Source organism: Lichenostomus cassidix, chromosome 3, assembly GCF_008360975.1.
Source record: "Lichenostomus cassidix isolate B80296 chromosome 3, HeHo_3.0, whole genome shotgun sequence".
NCBI lineage: Eukaryota > Metazoa > Chordata > Aves > Passeriformes > Meliphagidae > Lichenostomus > Lichenostomus cassidix.
The window spans coordinates 50,695,823-50,718,761 of record NC_139483.1 but is presented as its reverse complement, the minus strand read 5'-3'; the positions used below and the strand labels follow the sequence as shown (position 1 = coordinate 50,718,761).

At 38.4% G+C, this 22,939-nt stretch overlaps 1 protein-coding gene across 7 annotated transcripts in view; it reads right to left on the bottom strand.

Moving 5' to 3' along the window:
• Window positions 1–22,939, bottom strand: part of ADGRG6 (adhesion G protein-coupled receptor G6) — a 109,918-nt gene that overhangs the window by 47,311 nt on the left and 39,668 nt on the right. For 3 of the 7 annotated variants that reach the window (XM_085055713.1, XM_085055714.1, XM_085055715.1), the window contains exons 3-7: window positions 20,326–20,667; window positions 13,952–14,572; window positions 9,199–9,267; window positions 6,054–6,137; window positions 1,472–4,604 (exon numbers count right to left, since the gene is read on the bottom strand). In XM_085055713.1, coding sequence (XP_084911839.1) covers window positions 1,534–4,604; window positions 6,054–6,137; window positions 9,199–9,267; window positions 13,952–14,572; window positions 20,326–20,667 — 4,187 coding nt within the window. In that variant the 3' untranslated portion in view covers window positions 1,472–1,533. Of the gene's footprint in view, window positions 1–1,471; window positions 4,605–6,053; window positions 6,138–9,198; window positions 9,268–13,951; window positions 14,573–20,325; window positions 20,668–22,939 lie in introns of those variants that run through there. The other 4 variants (XM_085055716.1, XM_085055718.1, XM_085055719.1 and 1 more) reach the window with 2 other exon arrangements.

The window sequence follows — 22,939 nt, the reverse complement described above, 5'->3', positions numbered from 1 at the left end:
CTATCTTTCTGAATCTAAATAAAAGACCTTTTATTCTAAGTGGAGCAAATGTAATAATTTTACAACTTCATAGATAGTTACTGAAATAAAGGCAACTGGAAAAAATTTGAAGTCAGTATTATCCAATTTAAGTGTGCATACGTTGGTTACTATTCATGAAATGGCTGGAGTATTGTTCTTTCTTTTCAATATGGAATTAATTATATGAACATTTAGATTGGTATGAAAACTCTCTATGGTAAAACACTGAAGAAGATGGTTTAATAGTTACCTTTTTTGGTAAGATATGATTAAATTTTAGGTACAAACAGAATGAACTTCTTTTTGATTTACTGTCTTTTTTCCTCTCTTAACTCAGGAGGCATACAAACTTTGTGCATAGTTTCATCTGAAAACGTACTTCAGTTTATTATTACTGTGACAGTTTCAAATTAAAAAAAAAAATAAAACATTAAGTTTTTGGAAGTAGAAATTTGGACTTTGGGCAAATAGAAAATACTTGCAAGACCTGGATCTTCTTTATATGGATGTATCTCTGTATATACCTTCTTTATATGGATGTATCTCTGTATATACACATATTTAATTTTAAATCTATAATGTAACTTTTATATGTGCCATACAGATACACACATACAAAAAGTGTGCATCATATATATTCTCACAAATTAATATTTAATTATATATATAATTATAACCTTGTTTAGATAATTATGCATAGTGAAAAATCACCTTAATATAGGAATATGCAAATCATTTTTAAAATTATACACAGTAACTACAAACTAGGCAATACCTTTAAGATCTTCCCCAGATGGTGACCCAAAGCATATTTTAATGTGTCAAAAAAAAAAGAACAAGAACTAATCTACATTTTAAAATACTCTCAGGAGACTCCAGTGGCAGATAGTAAAAACTACAAATTATTCATCCCTCTTCAAACCAAACAGTGGAAATTCCACCTCAAAATGCTGAATGGAAATTAAAAAAAAAAAAAAAAAAAGAGTATAAAACTGGTGAAAACTAGCCAAAGACAATTTGAAAAAAAAAGAGGAAAAAATAGCCTGGAAAACAATTCTCCCTACACCTACCACCAACTACAAAAATATAATAATCAATGAAATATAGCTATTTTTTAAAATTATATTAGGAAAATTATCCAAACAGTTTTGAAAAATCTTTTCTTTTTAAAAGTGAAATCCTCAAAAACATGTAAGTGAAAAACATTCATACACTTCCAAACAACAAAATGGCATTGAATTATATAAAATACATGGCAACCAGTATATTATCCACACAGTCTCATGAGAGCTGTCGTAGAGAAGTACACAATTATTAGAAATTGCACATTAATGATGTTTTCTACCACTAAGATGTCACACATTCCCTTCTACTGTAATTATATTATTCCAAAACATCTTAATATGCTAAAGGGTCCTATATCTAAAGGATGAAAGACAGCTACTTCTATATTCAGTCTACAAACTGAATATCTAACAGATAATATGATCTGGGGTTTTTTCTACATCTAACTTAATGGCTTGACATACTGTAGTGGACCTCAGGTCGGCACAGGCAGCCCAGCTCAGTGAAGGAGTCACATAAACAAGACAAAAGGACTGCAGCAGAGCTAAAAAGTTGATTCAGCGGTGGGTAAGAGGTGCTATTTTGGCTTGTCCCAGATGGTAAATTGGCCAAGGAATCAACATGGGCTGAAACTGATGACTCGTGGTATGTCACAGAAGAAACTGGTGTTTGGGTCTGCATGAGAGAATGATGGATGGCTGCTGCAGTTGTTGTCAGAGTGCCTGTCAAGATGGTCTCTTTGTGCTGAATAAAAACTCTGCTATACGAAGATGGCAAAGGTTCCATATCATTCACTACTGCAGTTTTCAATGACTCCAAAATAGAAGAGTGATTTGCAAAAGGTCCATAATCAGCATTTTCAAAATCCAAGGCATTAGTAGTAGTGACAGACATTCCTTCTCTGTTCCTGCTAAAGGATCCATACACCTCCCCTTCTGAATTCCACTCAGAAAGCCTCGGTATGTTTGTTGATGTCAGAACAGCAAAATCCCTCATGTCTTCATTATTGGCAATGACTTCTTGTTCTACTGCCCAGAGAGAGTATCTCGGAGTGTCCATTTGATTTTCAATGGAGTTTTGTCCTAAAACAGTTTGGTAAATTCTCAGTGTTTCTGTTGTTGGCAACTTTAACTCTTCTACATCCCACTGAGGGAGCAGGCTTGGAGAAATTGTATCAAGATGGTTCTGAAAACTTTGCGGGAGTGGAGGCGTGGAATAGCTATTAGGAGGTACACTGATTCTCAATTTCGAGTCTGATTGAAGAAGCTGCCTTAATTCCAAGGACATTGGAAAAACGTTAGAACTCATTGAACTGACATTTTTTAAAATAACACCTGCATATTTCTGAATTTTGCCTCTTGCTTTATCAATGGTATTTGTTACAGCATCATTCTCTGGAAGACTTTGAGACTGTGGCGTTCTGTGTGTTCCTGCACTGCTTATCAAACCCTTACCTATCCAAGTAGCCTGAGTCCCAGGTGTATTGATCAAGAAAGGATCTTGGCTATCCCTTGAACAAGAAGTCTGGGTTCCTGAATGTGTTGGAAAGACAGAAACAGGCTGATGCCTATTGTTTAGGAAAGTCATGTCAGTTTGATCACTTACTGTGTCAGTTTGAATTTGTATGTGCAAATGATCTGTGTTGTTTTCAAGTATCTGATCAAAAGGACTTATCTGCACCCATGCAGAGGATCGAGTGAGAGGTGTTTGCAGGGAAGGGAAAGGAAAATCAAAATAAAATTCAGTGTTGGAAGTCACAGTTAGGTTTGCAACGTTCATTGTGGACTGCAATTCTGATATTGTCCTGCCATTACTTCCTGAAATTCTCTTTGAAATGCCTGGAAAAAGTGAACTAAAGATTTGTGTTTCCGAAGTTGATGCATGACTTAAAAAAATAATTTCTTCAGCTCTGTGACCTAATAATCTAATGCCAGATATTTTTTCAGAGATATTGTCAGACTTAGCATATGAACTAATGGACAGCAACCTCTCTGTTGGGGGAGAAAGCAGTTTATTAAATGAGACCCAGAAATTTTCTGATGGCTCCCCAGAAAACACTTGAGATGCTTCTTTCAAATGATGAGAAACAGTCCAGAAACTTGCTCTTAAAGAGGGGAAAATATCTACATATTTTGGTGGAAAATCCAAGTAATCTGAGTCCCAGGAGTCACCAACTGGATTAATGTTCTCTGGCTCTAATGTAGAAAAAGCTGACTCTTCATTTTCATTACTAACATGAAATGCATCTAAATTGTTCTCCAGTGCTCCATTTCTGAGGGTCTCACTTGGCTTTTGAAAGTATAATGAATGCTGTAAATAACGAGACCAGTAATTACCACTAGATATAAATATGCTGTCACTTTTCAAATATGTGTCAGTCAACAGCTGTTGATAAACAGGCAGGGCTGTTATAACAGTCTTAAATGCTGAGCTTGTCCAGCCTGGTCCTACCAGAAATGCTGAAAATGTTAATAGCTCTCTACTGTGTCCTTGGACTGAATTTGTCAGTTGGATGTCAGGCATAAATTCTGTGTACGTTTGTTTCATATTTGGAAGAAAACTTGTTGGGTTTGCATGTGGAATCTCCACAGAGGTTAAATTTGTAATGCCTCCTGAGTGATGTTCCTTAAAGTGCATAGATTTTCTAAATTGAAATGCGCCTTTTGCTGCTAGTGTAGATGAAATTTTCCTATCAGCATTGCCTTCTATTGTTTCCAGGTAAAAATTTTCAGGTGCCAAATCTGGGAAATGTAACCTACTTGTTTGGAATGGTGATTTCTCATCTGTAGATGATATAGACAAGCTAGAAAGAGAATGATATCTGTCTTCTTGAATGTCAGAGGTGATATAATGATGAAACACAGTCTCATTCCACCAGTTTACAGGTTCCAAGACATTGCTTGTATGCATGAAATTGTCTGTGTCGCTGTTGGAGGATGAAATCCACAGAGTTTCTTTTTTGTGTTCGTAAGCTGTGCTGCTGCTGCTAACGGGAGAGAGGAACGCTGGCTCAGGGTCAGAATGACCAAGCCTACTTGCCAAAGTCCATGCTAGCTCTGCACTAGGATTGCTCCTGTGAAGAAGAGGAAATTCTGCATTCACAGGCGGCTCTGTAACTGCATCTGCTGCATCAGAAGTACCACGGAATGGACTTCTAGAATAATTCAAAATATTTTCATTTGGGAACTGATCCATCACAGTATTATTTCGGTTGATGTTTTCTGTAAAAGCAGACAAGCTGTCGCTGCGGGTCTCCTCAGAAGAAGCTGATGTGGACAAGGTTGGAAGGAACAAGCTGTATGGGTTTTTTCTCTCTGGGTTTTCATCTGCTGAATTTTTACTGAAATGCAGAGGCCTTTGTTTCACTGGCCAAATAATTGGAGTTGAGATAATTCCTATAGTTTTGATCCCTTCTATCTTAGATTCTTGCTGCCTTTGCGGTCGTGAATTGGAAAATTGAGGTGAATTTCTCTTCATTCTGAAGATAACTGTAGCAGGAAGTCTGAATTCCTGCAGGTCTGTGTGTAGCAAGCCACATAGTTAATGGATTAAAGAAAATATATGTAACTTAACTCTCTGCTCTTGCCTGTCTGTTCCTGGTCTAAAAATCAACCTACCAAGAGTGGAAAATGATGCCCATTAGCTGAGTGAAAGTTTAATTTGCTTCTACCATAAGCAAATTTGGCTTATTTTCATAGCCTTTCTACTTTTTCTTGTGAGTTTCAAAGCTAGAAAAAGGACTTCATTGTCCAATTTTTATTCGTACTAATATTAATAACATTTCATTCCTTCTGTCATTAAAAAAAACCGAGTTAACTGCTCATGGTGAACATAGAGAGAGTGGCTCCACAAAAAGGAAGCAAACACTTGGAAGAAATCTTTTCTTCTTGCTTCTACAGCTTATTAAAACCAAACAGTCTGGATTCAGATAAATTCTTTCACATTGTGTACTGTACTGCCTGATTGCCAGTGTACAACAAATGATCTGCCAAGAGAAAAAATACTCCAAGAGTTTTAAATCCTACAGTAACAACTGATGGATTGGGGGAAAAAAACACCCATTAAAAATACCGACCTAAAAACCAAGCCACAAACCCCACCCAGATTCTACTTTATTTCTGTGGAGTACACTGAAAAAAATAAATCTTTAAAAAAATATATATTTAAGCCTCAAATGAAATTTGCCAAATCTATCTGTGTGTTTAACAACCATCTTTAACAAACTAATAAATATTTTAGCAGCACTTCACAAAATGATGCTCAGTCTTTAGGAGACAGTGATATCACAGAATTTGAGAAAGCCTCAAAAGAAATCCTGGCTTTATTCCTGCACTAATAATAGGTTCATTTACTACCTAATTTTTTCCCTTAATCTTTCTAAATGAAAAGTAAACGATATCTGATACTGTCAACATTTTCCCTAGTAAAGTCTGATCCAGCTCTTCTTTAAGTCAGTGGAAAGATTTCTGTTGACTCAGTGGAAGTGGCTTTGCTCCATAGGAATGGTTCCACTTGGCTCCTGCGCCTGAGGAATGGTGAGGAACTAGTGAGGAACAGACAATCCAGGCATACTACCACCGTGGCTGCACAAGCAGGAGCTAGACAGTGTCTGACAATCTGCAGCCTTGAAACACTTCGACAGCATGGTAGTTTTAAGTCCCTCTTCAAAAATCCCTCTCCCTTCCCTTGTTCTCTGCATTGTTAAATGCAATGGGTAACACACAAAGTTAGTCCCTTTCATAGGAGAGCCAGGTAAACACGATACAAATAAACACTGGGTTTGGTTCTGTTCTCATTTGCACCATTCTGACATGGTCCAGAGATTTAGTCCTGATTTATCCCGTGTAAATGAGATCAGAACGGAGACATGACCCTTGACATTACGATGGTAGGAAAAACACACCTTAAAATACAACAAATTTTCTTTAGACACAGTACAAGGAAAAATGTAACACAGGATTTCTTACCATTGTTTGGCTTATCGTTTCTATTAGTATCGGGCATGTTAGTGGTGACAGTGGGTGGTGTAGGAGTAGTAGCATTTACAGTAGCTGGTAATAAAGATGAGAAAGAGGTGAACTTGAATGAAATATGAATGTTAATAAGGTAAGACAAAATGGGAACAATGCATGACAATGTAAAATGAAACCATCTACACACAATGCTGCAAATGTTAAATAAACACATTATTTCTTCTGTACAAAGTGATGAATAGATACGAATTGAGGCCCCAATCCTGCAGTCCTCAGTTGCACTGACTTCAGTGGGAATTTTGCCAGTGTAAATTTTGCAGGATCTCTACTGCACTCCTTTCATAAACTCCAAATCCTCTTATGAGAGCCAGAGCTGTGCAAAATTCAGAAAACATATAAGTTCTAAGATACATACACTTAGAATGCTGCTTGTGAAAAGAATCATTGTACCTAGTCAAAGACTGAATATGACAAATAAATGAGAAACTAAAACAGCCGTGTAAGGATCCAATTAACTCCACTGAACTTCAAATAATACAGAAAATTGAAATCAGGCTTGGAACAGGTGAAGTAGAATATCTATTTTGAAAGCTTTATGTAGGAACTCAGCTGTAATGTTTCCACTGACACCAACAGGAGTCACTCCACAAAACCCCGGAGAACCAGCTGAACACTTTTCAGAATTAGAAGGATGAGCCAAAATTGCAAATTTTCCCCATGATGGACTGGGAGGGTATATGTGCTGGAGGAATTCAAAGATCATGCCACTAAATTTTCAGATAAAAATATTGCTTTGGAAAATAATTTAGTTTTGCTCAGTAACTCCTGGGGAATACAGTCACTGATAGATTTTTTTTTTTTTCCCTGAAAACCCTTATTTAAAATCTGAAGGTTGGTATGGTAAAATTTCACGGTGTTACATGGCTTTGGAAGATTTTGACCAAGTATCAGCCTAGCAAGGTTAAGCAGTTGTATTTTGGGCAAGAAATCACATTTTTTATGTTTTGCTAGGTTGGTTTATCTTTTAAGTTCGGAAGTCACAATTTGTCACAGCTTAGGGAGCAAGTTCATGCTCAGTTTTCAGTGAGACAAGAAAATTAGGGAAAGAGAAGGAAAAGTTGAACACGGGAGCAAACACATTCTAACTGGGAAAGTGAGCATATGAAGTGACACCCTGTAATATAAAAAAAGCTCTTTCATGAAACTTCAGAGGTATATTGTCTGAGGAACAAGTTACAAGGCTTCTTAGAGATCGTATCTTCCAGCCAATGCTGTTAAAGGAGGTACCTTCTAAGGAACAAAGATATCTACTGAGCATAATGGAGAAATCAGCTCTTTCATCAGGCATAGCTGACACAACCTGGTATCCACAAACCTTTTTACTGTTGTTATTGCACAACACCCAACAATCAAACAAAGGAATCCTAACTGGCCTCTCATTTTAGACAAAGTCTGTGGTGTTGACAGAAATAGACAGTCAGACATCTTTTTATGATTTTCATTATTATGAAAATAATGATGATGGTGCTGAGCGGGATAAACCTGATCTGGCCTCTTATTCCAAAGTGACAAACTGAACACAAAGAACAGTTTACCAAACACTTTTTAGAGAAGGAAAGAGTATTACCTTTGTGAAAATACTCCTAGTCTTTATTGAGGATGTGATGGTCTAAGAAGTTAAGAATGCAAGTTTAAAAGGCAGCATCTTTTATTAGAGGCAGTATCTACTACTAGACAAGTTAATAAAGCTGGGAAAATGGATGAGGTTTTTAGAAAAGCAGGCTTGTTTTGCTGAAAGTGTGTCAATTTCTGCAGCCATATTAGCTGACGCTATGACAGATATTCTCTCCCTTTCATACCATGCCATTTTAATGGAGGAAAACACTCAAAGATCTTCCAAAAAAATGGAAAATGATATTTATATAGGGTTACCCTTCACATATAAAAATACTAATATTGAATAATTGTGGATGCCTCATTTACCCAAACTGCTAGAGTAGTAGTATTTAGATCATACTGTGCTTTGTGAATATAATGCCTGAAAATTACTGTTTGAAATCTAATTATGGACGTTAATGGCATTTTACTTCCCCTGTGGAGACCAGTACAAGAACCTGAACCAAATTTACCTCAGGAAAATCTGGGAAAAGAACACTGAAAACTGACATAGACCTCTTACTGGCTTTCCAAGCAGAGTGCATTTTCCTTTTTATTTTTAAGCTAAATCTGATTTACTTCTAAATATTGGTTTTGAAAGGGTTCCAAGACTTCTTCTCCTCTTGTTTTATCCTCTCCCATCTCTTTCTTCCATCATTCAGCTGGAAAGGGATTACAAAGCTAGATATTTTTGGTGCAGTTGTTGCTGTAATTAAAGTTTAGTACAGCATGCCAACACATTATAAGGCCTGTGCTCATGAAGGTATTGTGGAAATGGGTTGATGTTGCTCCTGTCAAGCACTTTTTATGGAACTGCAGTATCGAAGCAGAACAGTACAAATAAACTATCCTTGCATGTCCACTGACTCACATGACATGGAAACCTGTAGGGTTCACCCATTCCTTGCATTCAACTGAGCTGACCTTCAAACACACCTAATGAATTTTTATGTGATGATTTTTACACTATTAAACCATCACAAAGTGCTGTAGCATGTGTTTCTTTCTCTAATAGTGGCTCAATTGTGCAGTTTGATGTTAATTAATTTACCTGCCTATCTGAAAGTATCTAGCCTCAAAATACCTTATTGAAAAGAAACCCTGAATAAAAGCAAGCGCGTTTATTTATATCTGCTCATTTTTTTTACAGATTTACCCACTTCATTTACTGGTTAAAATTTTACTGTCAAAATGTGCAGGATGAAAAGAGGTGGAGAAAGAAATGAAAGCAGTCAGTTAATTCAGTTTTGATATAATGGAGACTATTTGGAAAATGTATTATCAAGGGAGTGATCACATTTTTTCCACATATTGTTCGTACAGGACACCCACATACTTGATGAGACTAAAGAATTCCTTTCCTTGCTATTTTTTATTGCCACTCATCCTTTTAGAAACAATAATAAAAAAGAAATGGAATAAAACCCAGAGGAAAATAAAGATTTCCCAAAGATGAAAATTCAAAACGACAGGGGTTTCTTACCTTGGCAAAGGCTTCCTAGGTTTGCACAACTGGTTGGTTCAATTGAAGAAGAGGGAATTAGATATGAGCCTTTAAAAGAAGAAATCAATTAATACAGAAAAGTTTAGCTACTGGGCCTAAATCTATCATGTCTGAAAATATATTATATCATGCAGTGACACATTCCTCTTCCTAACTTCTCTAAGTGGCAAAACTGACACTGCCATTTGCCTATGAGACTCACAAGTTTTCATTTTCTCTTGCAGCTCAGGGATCCTTGAAAACCCTGCTGACTTGCAAGTTAGAATCACTTATGTATCCTCCTGTGGTTTTCTTAGCTTGCACTAAATAACATCACATTAAAGGAATGCAGTCTGTGTGAGCTCTGTGAAATGGGTTTAAGAAAAGGGGTCAGTATGGCCATGGGAATTATGGGATTTATGGGATCTTTGTAACAACGCATGCCTTGGAGGAGCAACTGCACTCTGCCGCTGCAGCACAGGTTACCCGCCACACACTTCTGAGTAATCTGCCTGTGACAGACACCAGCCAGATAAAAGGTGATTAAACTTGTTCCTCTGCCCAGGGCGAGGGTGTGATTAATATTCTGGTATGCATGATTTATAAACAGATAATGTTATAAGTCTGTATCTCTACAGAATTATTCATAACAACAAGCATTACACTTTGATGATCTGGAGACAAAACCAAGGCACATAAGAATGGCTACAGAAAAAGAACTGGTGCAACTGCATTAATTACACTTTGTGTACTCCAGAGGTTCAGCTGCAGATACAGCTGCCTTTGCACACTGTGTTGAAAATAATGGGACCATAGAGCTCTGGTAAAATGTGAACCTACTATGAGTTTTGCCCTTTTGGCTTTTGCTTTACCACTTCAGAATTGTATTTACTCAATGAGGTTCTCTCATGAAACACACTAGCCTTCCATAAAATTAAATAGCCACCACCCACCAGCTTGTAAAGATAGCTAAGAAAATATTTCCTGTGATGCAAGAACAAATGAAGCATGGAGCTTTGACACAGAAACTGTATCATGTCACAGATACCATTACGTTTACTGCTAACAAATATAGGGTGGAATCAAAACAAGTTATCCTCCAGAAATATTAAGTTTCACCGTTCTTTTTAATGGATTAAGAGACAGAGGTAAATTCATTCCTTGGCACACTTCCTGTGAACTCCAGGAAGGATTCTCTACTTGAGTGTGCTATCTCCTGCATGAGGTGGGTTTTTTCCTCCCAGAATAAATTTGCCAATATTAAACAGTCAATATCAAAACCTACTCTAAGTTCCACCCCTGTTCTGTAACATGGAAAGATGACCTGAGAATTGGCTGGAAATACTGTGGATGTTCATATATTCAGTGAGCATTTAAAACAAGATTGTGATTTTATATGGTGAAACTAAAAAAAAATCCAGACCAACTTTACAAAACATTTAAGTCAGAAGACTATTGTGTTGAGTTTGCATGGCAAGGGTTTGACAGCAAGGGGGTTACAGGAACAGGTCTGTGACAAGCTTCGAGAAGCTTTCCTTATGTCCAATGGAGCTAATGCCAGCTGGCTCCAAGACAGATACACTGGACAAGGCTGAGCCCATAAGCAAAAATCCCAGTGCCTCTGGGATAACAGATCTAAAAAAGGGGAAAAGTTACTGCACAGCAGCAATTGCAGCCAGGAGAGGAGTGAGAATGTGTGAGTAAAACTCCCCACACACTAAAGTCAGTGAGGAAGCAGAGGCAGGATGTGCTCCAGGCACCAGAGCAGAGATTCCCCCGCAGCCCCTGGTGCAGACCATGGTGAGACAGCTGTGCCCCTGCAGCCCATGGAGGTCCATGGTGGAGCAGAGATCCACCTGCAGCCCATGGAGGACCCCGTGCCTGAAGGTGGCTGTGACCCCATGGGAAGCTGGCACTGGAGCAGGCTCCTGGCAGGACCTGTGGACCCATGGAGAGAGGAGCCCATGCTGGAGCAGGTTTGCTGGCAGCACCTGTGACCCCATGGACCTGTATTACGGCGACGTTGTGTGATACATCTCACTCCAAATGTCTAAAACTCAGATATCCATATCTGTTTGTTATGCTAGACTTTCCTTTTAGTCAGTGGAGAGGAACAGGCACTCCTACAGCAAAATAATTTTGACTTCACTGAGATCTTCTCCAGCATGAGATGCACTGACCTGTGGAATAGCCTTTTCGATTCAACTATTCATTAACAGCACTGGGGGCAATTAGCTTAGCCTGAAACAGCAGCCAGCTGCCTAAGGCAGACACATCCCACACTGAGTTAAATCTGAGAGTGAAATTAAGAATTCCTTTGGCTTTTGGGAATGAAGGACTCATAAAATGCTCATTAAAAAAAAGCAACTGGAGGCATGGAAAGTTATGCAGCCATGTTACCTTTAAACTGTGTAGTTCATATCCTGCTATAGCTGTAGCCAGTGCAGGCTTTAGAAGCAGAATCAGAAGTTGATTAAATGCTCCTCAGTATGCCTGCACTGAATTCCAAACTGGTGTTCAATAGCAATACACTTCAATCATTACCTAGGCTACTTGTTTTAAAATTAGTCTGTCTACCTAGGCTGTGTATGCATATCTTTAAATGCAATCTGCACAAAGGTATGGCAATAAAAACAGAACTCTGTCAAGTCTTACACAAACACCCCACCATGACTGCACAGCTGTGAAAACATTAGTCTAAGGAATAAACTAATAAAAGGTAAAACTATGAAAAGATTATCTGAAACAATCTGCCAGTCTTTTATGCTCCATAAATCTACTTGTCAAAGCTTTGTCTGAAAAACCGTGAAAATAACACCCCTTGAAAATGTAAGCACTGTTCAGGCAAAGATATGTTGAGATCACTGCTAAATGCTTGGCTTGCTTTTTATAAGTTACATGCCACTTCCTGGTGAACCACTATTGGAGCTGTGTGAAAAACTCTTTTCTGCATAAATCCTTTCACTGATGTTAAATGAAGCCTAATCAGAGTCAGCTCCCCAATGTCAGTGGCTTATTCATGGGTGATAGCCTGACTCATCAACTCTCCTGTTGAAGGCTGGTTTTACAAAGAAGGCTTTTACTTGAGAAGAAGAAGGGAAGACAATTCAAACAATTTCATCTCTGGCATTAGTAATCATCTTTGAAATGGCTCTGCACCCAGAATTTTCTTTTACAAAATACCCTGGCTCAGGGAAGCCTGTATTACAGAGGGTGATTTCACATCAAGGAAAGAAAAAGACTGACTAGTGAGTTAGTTTCTTCAGAGGCTTATTTAGAGGCAACAACAGTGTTTATATGTAAATACATTTTAAGTGACTTGTATAGGTACCTGGGCCTAAAGTACCAGCACTAATATACTTTTTCTAAAATAATGTTGTGCTTCAGGAAAACTACTAATCACTTCCATCCGAAGGAATAAAGCTGTGGAATGAAAACAATTCTATTGTTTGTATGACCACAGCTTTGATATATTTGTGTCATAGGACTGTACAGTCTCTAACAGAAAGAAGAAGAGGGCTCATACTTCAGCCAAAATTAAATGAGACTGCAGTTTTTAGAGAGGTCTTGGTAGGCTGTTTGGTTATGGTAGTCATCACAGTGCAAAAACATAAGAAGAGTAAAATTATCTGCGAAGTTATTCTCTATCAGATCAGCTTGTACTCAGAAAATAGGAACAAATTCCTTTGTATGGTGCACCTTCACTGGTTGTGGTCAGATCAGCCTTTTCTTTGTTCTGGTAGAAGGGGGAAGGCACCTAGTTACTTGTGGTTTTATAGAGTTATTGCTTAATTTCTTTTAGCAGAGGAATGCTGAGATCTCTCTCAGTAGTTCTAGCTGTGAATGCATATCCCATGCTGTGATATGACTGCAATAAAGCAAGCAAGACAACTTTTTTTAGCCACCTTAATCCCTCATGAGCTATTCAATACAGTAACTGGCATACCCCAGTGGTGCCAACTTCTTCTCTAAGCTAAGGATTCTCAGAATGCTGGCAGATGCTCTCTCATATATACAAAAAATACTCCAGGACATTTAAGCAAATCAAGTGTCTGAGCCATGAAATGAGAACAGGTTGGTAAATGGATTGAAATTTATTTTCTGGAGTGATCTACAAGAAAAAGAACCTTCAGTAATTACCAGTTAAAAGGACTAATGTCATCATGAAGAGAAAACCTGATGATTTTGATCTCAACCTCTTCCTTCCTGTCTGCCTCCTCTACTTTAATATTTTGTTCTAGTTTCCTGTCTCATCTGCACTGTTTTTGTCACTGCTTTTGCTGGCTCTGCACACAGAGCCATACACAGCACGAGGCTAGCAAGGGCTCTCCTGTGTAATCAAAGGACCAAAGGGCAGGTAGAACAACATTTACTAATTAATTAGTTAACATACTTTCCTTTCTCCAGAGACCACAGTAATCTTATTTGAGGCTATCAGGTACTTGCCATTATCCCCCTTTCATATGAGCTAATAAAGAGTATTTATGAAAAACTTTGATCAGCAGATCATTTCCAGCAGCAACTCAATACACTTAGGGGACTTGTTCTTTTCCTTTAAGGAAACAAATCTATACCCTTTCAAAGCCTCTGTGTATGGCAAGAGTTAGCTTAAGTCTAAGAAATATAAGAACTAGCTATTTTTCTTTCATGGGAGCGCTCTCATTTTTTTCCATCTTGGTATGTGATATGTTCAGCACAATATAGAAGTGTGGGGGGAAAATAAGCAAAAAAAGTTTTGGCAAGGCATACTCACCACAACTCAAATTGTTTTCTGCTTTCAGTGCTGAAGTTGGAATACTCCAAAATTCATTTTCCCAGTCTACAATGTTTCCTTTCACATCGCAGCTGAGGTTGGCCAGTGTTTGCGCATTCATGGTGAAATTCCAGAGGCGGAAGTTGTAAATGTCCCCATTTAGAGAGCTCACTTCATTGCTGTTAGAGCCCAGCACCAGCCTCCCATTTCCAGGGATTACTTTGTCAAAGACCTCCGGACAGGACACTACATGATAGGTGTTTTTGGCATATACACCTACAGTGCCCGAGAAGCTATCCCATACAAGACACAGCTGTTGAAAGGTTCCTGTGAAAAACTCTGCATTTCGGGGCAATGCATTCTTAAGGATGCACTGTCTGCCTGAGATGGACAGAAAATGGCCTTTTGTGGTCTTCCCGAAGCTGAACAGTTCTGTCAACAATGCATCAGTGTAGGAGAAAACCTTCCAGTCGTCGTTGTCATCGCTGTTGCCCTTGGTTGCTTCAAAGCACAGTGTAAACTGCCTAAGCTCTGGCACTGAGACAGTCTCTGCCACAGACACAGCATCGATGTCAGGAACCTGGGGAATGATGACTTTCTGATTCCTCAGAGACACAGCAACTAGAACCAAGAGCAGACAAGTAAATTAACAAAAAAACCCCCAAAATCAAAACCAAAACCAAACCAAAACCAAACCAAAACCAACACCAATTCATTATATAGAAATAAAGGCACATTGGCTGCAGGGGTATAAGCAACATTCATTAAATCAAACATTCATCAGGTGGTTTTTGTCACTGTAATATAGCAACAGCACACACCAAGGGGAATTTGGGAGTGCACTCAGCTGAAAACACACAAAGATCCTTCCAATGACACAAAGAATGCTGCACGACACCCAGTTAAAAACCCCATAAGTTGCATTAAGAGCAGTATTAGGACATATTACCTACTGACGTCCAACTCTGTTTCAGCTCACTTTATAAAAATTACTACTCATTCATCTAGTAAGGATGCATTAAGCAGTGGAACAAACCAGTTATTTGAAAAACACAGTATAACTTGTTTTTAAGATATATTATTTTAATTACTTGTCTGTATAACTGCACTATACCAATGAAGTTCAGGCCCTCCTTCTTTTAAATATCACAATAGAAGAAAGACCCCATTTAATTCCTTGGCAAACTGAAGCTTTTTGTTTCTGAATTCAGCTAATGGGTATTTCTGCACAGCATTAGGCATCTTCTTATTTTGTCCCCAGCAGCTTTCTGGTCGAATGCTGCAATTGTGCAGCAATTCATAAATTCATAAATATTTATATCCAAGCTGTTCCCTATTTGCTAACAGTTGGGTCAGCAGTCTTGGATTTTGCACAAGTATCAAGAAATTTCTAGTCCTCCTGCAATTTATGTATTGCTGTAAGGGTTTTTAGGCAGAATTGCTCTAATTGTTATTAAGTATTCTCACTTGCATGGGCAAAGTGGCAGCCACCAAATGAGGAAAAAGGTATCACATGGCATATACTTTTTCTCCATTAGAACATTAATGATAATTCTGTGTTTTGAAGAACATTATTTTTCAAAATAAAATGGCAATATGTTCAGTTTTATTAGCACATTTATGGCAGCACAATTCTTCCAGCAAATTTCTCCACAGAAAAGTTTCTGCCTACCAGACATGCAAAGGTGTCTGGTGTAGATTGCAACAGCTCTCAGTTTTACTTTTGGCTCCACAGTTCTGCGAAAGACCCTATCTCCTGCAAATGTCTGCTACCTCTTACACATTTTCACAGTGTCTATGCTGGAAGTGAAACTGCTTCCTGCAGAACCTGAAGAATAACTGCCACAGTAGTTAATTCCGAGTCTCCTCTGGGATTTTTCAGTGATGTCACAACACTCACACTAATTACTACACCTATTCTCTTCTCGGAATGAAATAAAACCCTTTCAAATATGAGAGGGTGGGACATGAGGGAAGGGTGACTGTCACGCCATACTGAGGAAAAGACACAGATATTTGGGGTATAAGGATTCGGTGTTGTCTGTGGTACTGCAAGTTCCCTTTGCCAGCTGCTTGCAAAGACTCTGAGCTCCAAAGTACCATATTTGGATATACACAAGAACACAATTTGACCAATATATTACATAGTAAAATAACATAAAGCATTGCACATTATCCGCCAACCCAGCAACTGCATAATGGGAGGGAAGAGAGAAAAATACTGGGCTTTTATAGTTACTGGATTTACTTCACAGATTTATTTTTCTTCCCAAGGGAAAAAGCATGCTGTAACTATTTTATAGATAGAAAATGCGTTCAACTCTCCATTGAAAACAGGGGCATTTTTAAGCAGGTTAATTATACTGTAAGCTCCTTTATGTAACGTGGAAAGTGTTCCAGAAGAGGCATAAGGATTCAAGACCTGAAAAAGAAGAAAGTTTATTCCTAGGAGCACTATCCAGCCTGTGTTAGGGTGGTCAGGAAAGTTATAGACCACCTGGTCACATTTAAACAGTATAGAAAGAGAAATGAATGTGAAGGACTTTGCTCCCTTACTGAAGAAGTCTGCTCAACTTCACCATATTCATTATACAGATTTAACCATTGGCACCTTCCCACTACACTGAAAGGACAAATCTGACAAGTATTTTGTCCACATGGAGAAAACAAGAACCCTGTCATCAATATTAAGCGCAGATCTCTTTCCTGATTACTGTTGCACAGTTAGTCATCACACTGATGAATTTCAGATGGTAGTATCAGAGAAACTGGTTATGCTTTGAGGAAAAATATACATATACTATTGGAATACTCACCCAGGTGTTTAGACTACTTTCAGAATCATGTTAATTTTCTTTTCTTAGGAAGATCCTGAGATTAGCTCAGCTGGTTAAAGCATGATGCTAATAATGCCAAGGTAGTGGGTTTGATCACTGTATGGGGAATTCACTTCAGAGCTGGATTTGATGATTCTTCTGGGTCCCTTCCAACTCAGACTATTCTATGATAACTGGATTACAATGGGTATGGGTTTTTTGGACACATTTTCTCATAAAAAACGTGCAAGTATCTACCTTTCTTGCACCTCACAGTCCCACATCTCACACACCCCTGCACACATAAGCAAGCCAGGAGTCCCTATTTTACAATCTCTTGCTGGGAACATTGGTGTCCTGCCAGCTGATGGCCTTTTCAGTATAGTTTGGTGCTTAAAGGGTGCTTTCTGCTGTTTCTGTCTCCCCTGCTTTCATCCACCCTGTCACTGATGCTGGAAGGCATATGTCAAATTTTAATGAGGTCTGCAAGTGCCCACCTACCAAGTACCTGTTTGAGAGTGTTTTGTTAGTACCTCAGTGCATTGTGCTTTTAATTTGGGCTACTGCAATCCTGCTTAACTGTATGCTAATTTTACATGACATTGTCTCAAGCATTTCTGTAGTAACACAGGTCTGTTGGCTCTCCTTCCTCCCCTTTTGGTCACTGAGTGACTTCTACTTGCTGGTGGAGTTAACTGCTGGTGGAGTAACTACTTATGCAGTTAAGTGTTACTGGGAAGTTATTTACCATGCCAGCTCTTTAGCTGGTGTAAACTGACATAATTCCCCTAAGACTGTCAAAGTCAGATTGGTTTACTGCAGCTGAGGATATGGACCATATCCATATCCAGCACCATCCATCTGCTGTTGGTGTGTTGCAGAAGGTGACAAGCAGAAAACAAACTTTTGTGTGGGAGGCCAACTTGATACGGACAACAGGACTCTGCAAAACTCAGTCTGAAACTGCTCTTACATAAAACTGAACAGTCACACAAAAGCTGTTCTATTCCCAAACAAATTCCCTCCCAGAACTCATTGTCAAATGTTTGTCTTTCCCAACATGTATTTTGTCTTGTGTACATATTGCCTATTAGAATGTATGTACCATTAATGTCTTTTTAAACAACATTTCTAAACAGCAAATTGTGTGTCATTGAATGACCTTTTACTTTCTAACTTTGCATTACTTTGAGAAATTCAAAGTCAAACAAACTAATGAATTTTACTATTTAAAAAAGATAATTTCTGAGAAATGGAAGAAAATATAGCAGCACTCCCTTGTTCTGGGAGAAATTAATGCTTTTGCTCCAGTTTCACATTTGTAGCAGTTAAAAACAATGTCAGCTTGATGAAGAAGCTTTGAAACTTCATGTGAAGTGAGGGGGTGTGCAATTTTTCACGTGACCTGAAGGGAGGTGGTGTGCAATCTTTCTGACGGGTTTGGGAATGCATTGCAAGGAGAGCAGGGCATAGTACTGACATCTGCCATGTGGATGTGCTGTCATTTCAGCATGTGTGCACATTGATGTCCTACTGTCCACATGCTTTCATTACTTGAAAGAAAAGTAGTAAGTTAGGATCCATTTTCCAAGACCCTTTTCTGTATTCATTTCCAGGTTAAGTGTTACTATGATCTTTGTCGGAACTATTTTCTGAAAGTAACATAATTGCATAGCTGTGGGCAGTAAGTAGAATATAGTTATAATTTTCCCTCGGAGAATGCAGCCAGCTAGCCTGGCATCCACAGTCAAAATCAAGATGTCAGGTGACAGTTACACATTTGGAGTAAAGAAACTGAATGAAGCCAGCCTCAGTATAGGTGCTTAACAGCAAGCCTTAACACAGAGCTTCTGAATGAATATATATGTGAAACATTAAAATATAAGTCACAGTTGAAGGTCTTTGATACCTTTACTCACACTGGGGAATACCCTTCTTTTTCAAAATAAAAGGGTTTCTTCCGAGATTATTTAACTTTGATGAAAGTTTTAACCCATGATGCTACCCTATGAGCATAACGTACAATGCACTTTGGCATGGAGGTAATACTTTTGCTTCCATAAAAATACATTACTGTAGGTATATATACATTAAGGGGTCTCTGCCCATAATTGTAGACCTTTCCTCTCCCTCTCATTAAACACAGCTGAGGTGAACATTGCATCTTTAAATTCCAATTGTAACTCATCCTTTATAGTGATACATAACCGTTAAAATATTAAAGAAGAATAAAGAAATAAACAATTTTGCATAATCTGACTGCATATGATTTTTTATGATCCACTGGATTTTACAACTTCTCACAATACAGCAAGAGTTTTGTTAATTTCAAACAGAAAAGCCTTTCAGAAAATTTGCTTTGACTTTCAGAAGAAAACAGGTGCTCCTAGAATTATTACTACATTCATTTTGTCAGCATGAAAAGACCTCCGTAGAGAGAAGTATTTTTAGCTCCTCTGTGATGTTACCATTTTTCTTTTCAGAACTGCACACAGATTTTGGAGACATAATCATGCCTACTTTTGCCTTATGATTTCTGGGAGTTACTATCTTAATTATTTTAAAATATATGACATGTAATAAATATTTTTGAAATAATCATGAAGACGATGTGCTTGTGACTGAAGAGAGAACTGCCAAACCTCCCTGCTCTGTATTTTACAGCCAACCTGCAGAACTTAACTGTGCTACAATAATACAAATGTCCAATGCAATACTAATGTTCAGTTTAAGGTGTGCAACTTCCACATAAAGAAAGTCTCCTAAGAGCATGCAAATGGAAACTATAACCCTGAAGCAGAGTGAACAGTGAGCCACATATGGGGTCTGTCAATGACCATCCTAATGCCCTTCATTACCTCGCTGCCCTTTACTGTCTAATTAATTCTAATAAACACTCTAAACAAAAACATAGACGCCAATCAGAAGTTATTTGTACGCTTATTTTCTAGGAAGAAAAGCATGAGTGTCTTTTTAAAACCTTTAAAATCATTATTACATGTTTAAGGAAGGGAAAGAAAGGTTAAGGAACTGGAATGAAAGGTAGTCATTTTGCAATCTCAGTTCATCTGTGGGATTTTGTTCCAGAGGCTGGATGAACTCAGAAGTTCTACTTTCTGCACAAACTTCTCCCCACCATTGATAGTTACATTGGGTCAGAGGACCATGCTGATCTTTCTGGCTCAACTAAGTTCCCTCTCATGCTCTCTTTTAGGTTTGTATGTCCCTCTGACCTGAAGGACAGGTATCCTGCTTCCAAATCTTCCAGCATAAATTGGCAGAGAGAGAAATGTTAGGCCTAAAATCTTTGCATGTGAAAAGTTTTTCTGACACACTTCTTGTCATGTCCTAGAACAAAATAATTTTGATCCAAAGAAAAATAAAATTTAAAAAAAAATTAGCTAAAAAAACATACAAGATAACCCTGTAAAGTGTAGCCTCATCCATTCATTCTCTCCTCATGGAGGACTCAATTCCTTTGGGACATCTCATTCTAATCCTTATAGGACATTTCCTTATAACATCCATAAAGGGATTAAATGCTTTGGGCTTACTTACTTCGTACATAGCTGGCATTAAAACCTTTCTTTTGGATACTGAAGTCGCTTTTAAATGACACAATCATTTCATTTCCTGTAGAATTATAGGATAATCCTTTGGCAGTGATGCCACAAAGGTTCATTGGGCTTTCTCCATTGTCTAATGTCAGTGAATCATAAATGCATCCAGGAGCTTCTTCAATGTCGAAATCAATAAATGTTAGCTGTATGATATATCCATGAGGTGCTCGGATGATCCACTTGCACGCTTGGCTGTTGGGATAGTCACTGGGGAAGCATGGAGAAGTGAAAACTCCAGAGGGGTCAGTTAGCACAGTCCTACAGTCATAGCATCCATAAGCTGGCAATAAAAACAGAGAAAAGCTGGAGGTCAGGTGGAGATGTAATTTAAGGGTAAAGTAATTTTCAACACAATAACTGAATGTATCTCTATACAGAAAAATATAAACAGAGATAGGAGGAAGAAAGGGATAGAAAAAGGCCTTGTTTCTAGTGGGAAAAACGTTGGGGAATATTATAGCAAAAGCATATTTTATGTAAGAAATCCTACAGCACAGAAATATTAATCATATTGCTAAATATTAATTGTTGCACATGATATATACATTTGCCATGTATATTGGCCTGATAAAGGCAAAGTGAAAGCAATGTTTTTCAATTCAGAAAGGCAAATTCTAAAACTGCAACTTCAAAAAGATGATTAGTATCATTTACATTTTTTGGCTGCTGGTCTGATGCTGACTGGAGGCTATCCCAGCAGCTTCATGACATGTTATTGTTTCCAGAGAAGTGTCCCTGGAAAGATGCAGCACAAGAGTTGGGCTGAAGAGCAGCAGAAGCAGCAGTCCCCGGAGGTTAGTCATTTGCATTTGCAGCTAAAGCATTCCACATCACCCAGAAGGGTAGCAGTGAGCTACTGGCTTTTGAATCAACAGTAAATTACTGTGCTCTTCCCATGCTGACTCAGCTCCATTGACATATTTGTGGCAGGCAGGCTTTAAGAAATTCTTACCCTATTTGTCATACTCCTTTGCTCACCTGCTGTGCTTACCCACGAGAATTTCAAGCCCAGTAAGTCCCCAGGGTTGCATTTCTTGTTTGGTTTACATTTCCTCATTTATCATATATTTACTTAGTGTATTATATGATATAATTACCATGAACTGCCTGCTGCTAAAATCTGTAACAGTTTGCCAAAGCAGCACTGAGCAAAATAGGTGGGAACTGAATATCACCAAGAAATAACCAAAGAAACTAACTGGCACATTCATGCTGAATTACTTTGCAAACATTTAATCAAGCCACAATGTTGTGTCAAGTACTACAAGGATGAAAAAACATGCATTATTAGTTGTCCAAACTAAAAATAACTTAAAAAGTTGTCAAGTGTAAATTACATGCAGAACAGCTATAAAATAGAAATAAATGCAACTCATTTCTCCGAAGAGCCCTTGATGTTTCTTTCCACTGACAGGGTCCTGATATTTTTCAGTCACATTTAAATGGTGTTTGGCCTAAGCAAATGGATGCCGACCCTGTGAAGCTGCATGCCAAAAAAAGCAGTTTACATCTGCAGTTGGGATTGGGAACTGTATTTTACAGAGTTTTTATAATTTTCATTTGCAAAGCACAAATTCATATGGCCCCAATGATGTAAAGAAACTGTTTGGGCTCTCAGAGCCAAATGCAGGCTGGTTACACTAGGGAAGCTCAGTGGGATGCTTATTTGTTCAAATGAGAAAAAATGATGGTCTGCAATATCTGCAGGTAGCTTTAGTGAAGAAGTGGTGCTCCTGGAATTCGAAAATTTGATCTGTGTAGTAAAAACAAAAGCCTGTCCATTTTTAATTTCCCTGCAAATATTTACAGTCAGAGGACCGTGCCCACCTGAACTGGAACCCTGGTGTTCCATTTATTAACCAGACAAGGAATATTTACTTATTAGTATGGTGACCATAAATCCTGCAGTTGTACAAACAGATGATGGCTTCATGCAGTGGATTTTGCACAGATAGGCACCAGTTTTTAGAGAACCACCCTAGACTGAGAGGAGGACGAACAGGAAAAGCATGCTCTGTGCCACAAGCCACTGCAGGGAGTCTCCTAGTCCAGGGCCAGTGAGCTTCTACAGGGCAGAGCAGCTTTAAGACAGCTCTGTTGGGAGCTGTCTCCAGCTGGAAGGCTCAGGGATCCATGATCCTGCCTTATTGCTAGGATGAGGGCTTACAGGGGCTGAGGATTTGGCAGCACACCTCCCTCACTCTCCTCATTCCTGCCAGAGAAACAAATGACACAGAGCTCTCTGGGCAGCTGAGAGCTTTCCCTGGGCACTCAGATGGACTTGAAGCCAGGGACTAAGGTGTTAAGTGATGTAAATACACTTAGGAACATGAGTGTTAATGTATACTCATTCATCCTGGGACACCTAAAGTAATCCTAAGGACATTATAAGGCATTGCTGAACCAGAGAAAATATGCTACTTGTCAGTAAAAGTGTATCTCTCTAATTGGTAGAATTCAACATGAAACTGGAAAAGTTGAATTTGTCCATCAGAAAGAACACTGATGTTCCTTGTGTTTATTAATTCTATTGACCAGCAACAACCAAAACA